At 55.7% G+C, this 6009-nt stretch overlaps 1 protein-coding gene across 1 annotated transcript in view; it reads right to left on the bottom strand.

Annotated features, from left to right (window-relative positions):
• Positions 1-414: 414 nt before the first annotated feature.
• PLEKHM2 (pleckstrin homology and RUN domain containing M2) overlaps positions 415-6009 on the bottom strand; it is a gene marked incomplete at both ends in the record, with an annotated part of 7373 nt that continues 1778 nt past the window's right edge. Inside the window, 9 exons of the mRNA XM_010166567.1 lie at positions 415-480; positions 745-935; positions 1021-1153; positions 1786-1874; positions 2219-2283; positions 2456-2546; positions 2634-2703; positions 2966-3733; positions 4870-5104. Of these exons, the coding sequence (XP_010164869.1) occupies positions 415-480; positions 745-935; positions 1021-1153; positions 1786-1874; positions 2219-2283; positions 2456-2546; positions 2634-2703; positions 2966-3733; positions 4870-5104 (1708 nt within the window). The remainder of the gene's footprint in view (positions 481-744; positions 936-1020; positions 1154-1785; positions 1875-2218; positions 2284-2455; positions 2547-2633; positions 2704-2965; positions 3734-4869; positions 5105-6009) is intronic.

The following is a 6009-nucleotide window of genomic DNA, read 5'->3' as shown; positions in this document are numbered from 1 at the left end:
TTTGTGGAGGTTGTGGTAGAGCCAGAGTTGGACGGGTTTGTGGAAGTCACCCAGTGTGGCTCTTAGAAGAGTACATCAGCCCTTCAGAGGCCAATTCCCCATCCAAGGGTGATAGTGGGTTTGTGGAAGTCGCCCAGTGTGGCTCTTGGAGGAGCACATCAGCCCTTCAGAGGCCAATTCCCCATCCAAGGGTGGGCTTGGTGTGCAAAAACCAGGAGGACATGAGCCCAACTCCAGCTACAGGCACCAGAGCCAAAGCAAACGGGCAGATGTGCCCAGCCAGGAGCAAGCAGGGAGTCCTGCAGCACCAACTAGATCATGATCTGCCCCTGAAACACCTCCCTGAACACCCCAAGTTGCTCCTGATCCCCGGATCCCTGATGATCTGGGTGCCACATCCTACCAGCCACTTACCCCATGTTGATGGAGAGCAGAGGGGTGACCTCCGTGCGGTCGGGGTACTGGTACAAGATCCCGTTGCTGCCGTTTGGGAAGATGAGAGAGATGGGAACAGGAGTCAGCTCTGCTCCAGCAACTGCACAAACACCCTCTGCCTTCGGTCCCACAGCCACACCTGCCCTGCCCCCCACCCACACAGCACCACAACTGGTGGCTTTATCCTCCCAGGTGACAAGATGGATCCTCTCCATCTCCCAAGCAGCTCCTGGACAGCAAACTGGTCCCAGCACCTTCTCCAACGAGCCCTGGCTGACCCCAGTCCCAACCCACAGCCCCAGTGCCCACCTGAGCACCACGAAGCAGGTCTTCCACTGCTCCTTGCCCAGGTAAGAGGTCCCCGCCTTGTAGTGCAGGATGCCATCCTTGGTGACCGTGTTTTCAGTGGAGGTGTAGCTGTTGTTGGCGTGTCCCAGTGACTCATCCATGGGGTCTTCCCAGTGAACAAGGCCGTAGAAACGCACAACCACGTCACAGGCCTGTGGGAATCAGGTGGAGAAGTCAATAGAAGTGAGTCTCCTTGAGCCTCCACCACATGAAGTGATGGCTGATAACCAAACTCACCTCACACTTGGACTCCTGGGCCACGAATTTTGCAAGTGCCAGTTTCTCCATGGTGGCATCTGTGAGGATACTGGGGTACGGGGGTTCCCGGCACCCCTTGATCATGGCTGACTTCAAGGAGACCAGGAAGAACCTGAGAGGGAGAGAGATCTTTGATGAAACCAGGGAAAACAGCCCCTCATCTCCTTCACACACTCTGATGCCAAAGGGGTTTCCCTTCAACGTGGGCCTCTGGTCTTCCAGACCAAAGGGTCCCAAAATCAACCCAGAAACCAAAGGCAATGGGGGTTACAAAGTCTGAGCTCCAGGAAGGAGATGGTTGAGACTGGGAGATGGACACCCATCCCAACACAGATCCCAGTATGACCATCCAGGCCCTAGAGAGGTCACCTCCCTGAACTGACAGCCTGCAGAGAGACCTGGGGACGTGCTTTGAAACTCAAGACCTTGTCCCTAACTCAACCCAAGTGACACAAAGGACACGTAGTCTGCGTCGCCCAGAGCCCTGAGGCTGGCAGCCTGAGGGACAGGTATGTCCAGGGAAGAAACTTTGGGTGTATCCAGCTCAAGGCATTTCCAGCTGCCTGCAGGGTTTTTAGCTGCTGGCATCAAACCAAACCCCAACCAGTGGCAGGACTTTGTCATGAAGGGCTGTCACCAGAGTCTCTTGCATTCCCCAAGTCACGCTGGGAGTCCAAGGTGTTGGCCAGAGGTCCCACACCCCGGGAGGGAAGCACCACAGCTCTCCACTCAGTCCCTGCTTACTCGGTGAGAGCCACGTCCGCGGTGTCGAGCAGGAACTGCTTCCTCCGATTGGTGCACACCAGAGTCACCGTCTGCTGATCCAGCCCAACCTGTGCCACATACGACCAGTTAGGGAAGCCAGGAGGGGGACAAGGGGTGGCAAAGCAGAGCTGAACCTGGCTTCTGGCCCCAGGGGAGAAGGGCAGTGGTCATTCTGCTGCCCATGTGAAGACAGGAGCAAGCTGGGGCACCTACAGAGGTGGCATTTGAGGTGGGAACACTTGTAACTCTCCCAGTCTCAAAGATTCACTGGTCAAAATACTGGACAGAGAGCCCCACAGAAACACCCCATCATGATGCTCCTGACACCCCTGCGGCTGGAGAGGTGAGGAGCAACCCCCCACTCACCTCCTGCTCCCCCCAGGAGGGCTGACCCACCCCAGGCTGCACTCACCGAAACGTAGTCCAGCTCGTTATAGGATACGGCCTCCTCCACCATGTACGGCTTCTCTGCTGCCCCTGCACAGACACAAAGTCAAGGACAAGCCGACCTGAGCTCCCTGCCACCACTCCGGGGGACACGAGGGAACTGGGAGGAGCTGGCAGTGCAGGTAGGGAGCTATGGTGCCCTAAATTATGGATAAGCCACAGATCAAGGAATCCTCCCCCCCGTGCAGCTGAGCACGGATACCTTTCCGGATCAGGTACACGTAGCAGTCGGTCAGCAGGACGTAGATCAGTTGCAGGTTCCCCTCCATGTGCCCAGTGCTCATTCGGATCATCTGTGTGGAGACAGAAGAGCTCTCAGCATGCAGCTGATGCAGGGACAGAGCTGGTCCTTCATGGGAGATGGACCTTGACCACCTTACCCTGAACAACTGCTCCTCGTTCTCCCGAAAGACGTGGATCATCAGCAGGAGAAGATGGTTGTTATCCACCCTGTGAAGAGAGAGGGCAGAGGATGGACATACACATGGGGCAGGGTGGGTCCAGGAAGGGCAACCCCCATCCTGGTTGAACCCATCCATGATTTGGGCATCTGTTGCCCCCCGAGACCTTCTCCTCCTGACCCTTTATGCCTCATCTTCATCCTGGGAAAGGATGGGCTTTGCCCCCCAAATCAAGGCCAAAGGGAAAAGTGCCAGCTTGGGCTCCAGATTATCTGGAAGATGCTCTCCCTGCTGAGCAAACCCAGCCTCACCTGAACTCGGAGGGATGGGTCAGCTCTGAAGGGCTGCCCTGCCCTTCCTCCACACCAGAGTCCTCAGCGCTGCTCGGGGAAGGGCTGGGCTGCTCCTTCTTCGGCTCGTGGAGAGCCTGAGGGTTGGCGGTTTCAGTCTGGGGTTCATCACTCGTCTCTCCAGACTCCTCTACTGCCCCAACTGCTTTTCCCTCTCTCCTTTCTTCTTCAGGAGCCTCAGGGCTACCAGAAACATGTGGCGGTTTGCCAGGCCCTGGAGTGTCATGGTGGCCACTACCTGGTGCAGCAGTGTTTGGACTCTCAACGGTAAAGCGGTAGAAGTCCATGGGGGCTGAAATCCCCTCACTAAAGTCGCCAGAGGACGATCCATCCGGGGTCTCCCCTGGCGTGCCAGTCCGAAAGGACTGCCCGGGGGGCTCGACAGGAGCTTTCCAGCCACCGGGGTCCAACTGCCCATTGAGCCTGTCCATCACCTTGCTCAGCGGCTGCCCCACGCTCTCCATGGACGTGTCCTTCATCTCAGGGATGTGTAAAGCCAGCTGGCTGAGGGCAGAGCGCTCACGACCCTCCTCCTGCCCGCTCAGGCTTGGGTCACCAGCTGGGACAGCAGGACCATCATCTCTCTGTGGCTCTTCTCTGTCACTCAGCCCGTTGATGCCGCTGTCTCCACTGGACTGTTTGGTCTCGGGCACGACGGGCGCAGGGGTGTTCACCGGCTCCTCGGGCTTTGCTTTCTTCTTCTTGCCTGTTTTCTTCTTCTTGGCTAACCTGCATGGTGAGAGACCAGTCACTTGTCTTTGCCTGCTTAGACTTTTGCAATAGAGAGGGGTCCCACCACTTCCCAACCAACCTTCCTCTGCAATGTTCCCTATGGCAGAGAAATTCTCATATTGAGAACATCATTCAATGTGCAACCACGTAGAACCCCCATCTCCTCCCAAGAAAACCAGAAAAAACACAGGGTATGGACACAGTTTCCTACTTATCCAAAAAAAGAAGAGGCATGGACACAGCATCTTGTGTTTCCTTTGGCTGCAAAGAGGATCACAAATGGATGTGGAGCTAAAGTGACATGGGAGAAATCCCTGTCTGAAAGCAAGATGCTGGGAAGGGAAAAAGGTTTCAAGGGGATGTGGGAATGACATGTGCCCACCTGCCAAGAGAGGGAGATGCAGGCTGGAGCCTGCTCCAGCTCAGAATGCCAGCTGTGGAAGTGTCCAGGGCTCCTATGGCACCCAGACTGCTGCCAGGTCACTCTTGTTTGGGGAGCAATTGTGGTGCTCCCCTACTCGTGCGCGTACACAAGAGTGGAGCGTGATGTAGCCCAGGAAAAACAGGGTGTGAGAGCAAAGCACAGGGCTGCTGGGCTGGTTTTGGGGTGCCCCCACCCCTGAGTGTGAGCAGACAGAGCCTTAAGGTCTTTGTCTGGGTTTAAGGGCTCCAAGGAAGCCCTGGGGATCTCCTCTGCAAGAGTCAAACACAGGCCAGCAAGCAGGTCTGCGGAGGCATCTCCCTCAACAGGTTTAGCCACAACTCATCGACAAACAAGAGGAAGGATGGGAGAGAAGATCTGAGACTCAAGAGCTGCTGCAAACCTGCCACCAGCTGGAGAAAGCTTCAAATAAAAGCTCACGGCTTCCTCCGAGCTCTCTGCTACAGACTCTCAGGCAAAGGTGTTTATGTTGAGCCAGCCTCCAGCTCTACAGACCTCAAGGGACCAGCTCTGGTGACATCTACAGAGCATCAGCTGGTGTCTGGAGGTATAAAACCACTTTCTCATGATTGTATAAAGGCTACACCACAGACGTTGTCTCCGTTGGGCTAGAAGGGGTGGCACATCATCAGCCTCTGGTGACAGATGACACTCAGGGGCATATTTCCAGGCCAGTCAGCTCTGTCCCTACCTGATGACCTCCAGCTCTGTGCAGCTCTCAGACTGGTCTGTTCCTTCAGGGGTGGCTTCTGCCTTCTCCTGGGAAGCTGTGTGCACTGGTGTGGTCTCAGTGGAGGACGGCACATCAGCTTTCTCCTCGTTGAAGGGGTTGTAGCGCTGCGTCGGGCTCTTCACAGAGGCCTTGCTGCCGTTTGCCTCCGAGGCAGTGGAGTGTGGGCAGCTGAGTGTGTCTGTGAGGTCTCCATCTGCAAAGACAAGAAGGGAAGAGTGGGATTAACCTCAGCTCGGGCACCTGGATCAAATCAAATCAAGCAAAGCTGCACGCTGGGGGCTCGGGGCACTACATGGTCACCAACCAGCCTGTGGTGACACCATCCTGGACACCAGAAGAGCGCTGTCGGACCAGCTTAGCTTCAGACTTCAGAGATGGCTGCAGGCAGCAGGGACAGAGAGGCCAGTGCACGACCCAGCATCGCTCTGCGTTTGGCACCTGCTGTAATTTAGACAACGCCTGGAAATAACAGCTGGGTCACACCCAGGAGCTGGCAGCCAGATTAAGAAGTAGAGGTAACGTCCTTGGGAAGGAACTGGAGGGGTCTCAGGGCCATGGTGCTTCATTAGTGAGATGACAGCGAGCTAACGAGGCTGCTGCTTTGCACTGCTGCTTCTCAGGGTCTCAGGAAGATGCTCGCTCGGCTGGGAGGGCACAAACACAGCCAGCCCGTCCAGCAGTGATTCTTACGGAGCCGGCTGCTTCTCTCTGCTTGCATGAGACACACACACACGGGGGCTGGAAGTGTGGTGGGGGAGGACACAGCATTCACCAGGGTCTGAGGACAGCAGGCTGCACAGACAGGTTGTAGCACAACTGGCTTGTTAGTCTTCAGAGGAAAAAGGAGGAGCGGAGGAGAGCTAGAGGAGTCATGCTTGGAGTTATCCATCCATGAAGTCACGGTTAAAGGCAGGTTACCCTCTTCTCCAGCACCCTTCATTTCCAAAGCCAGCTAGAAACCTCTTCCTAAACAGGGACACCCCTTCTAAAGGAAGCCACAGCCCTGGCAGACTGATTCAGGGGCACAAGTTTTGAGTAGGAAAATGAAAAGTCTTATAAAAATAATTTAAAAAAAAAAATCATCTAATAAAGGCAGTT

The sequence above is a fragment of the Antrostomus carolinensis genome, unplaced genomic scaffold, assembly GCF_000700745.2.
Source record: "Antrostomus carolinensis isolate BGI_N321 unplaced genomic scaffold, ASM70074v2 scaffold44094, whole genome shotgun sequence".
NCBI lineage: Eukaryota > Metazoa > Chordata > Aves > Caprimulgiformes > Caprimulgidae > Antrostomus > Antrostomus carolinensis.
The sequence above is the reverse complement of the archived record's forward strand: the minus strand, read 5'-3'. Positions and strand labels throughout refer to the sequence as shown.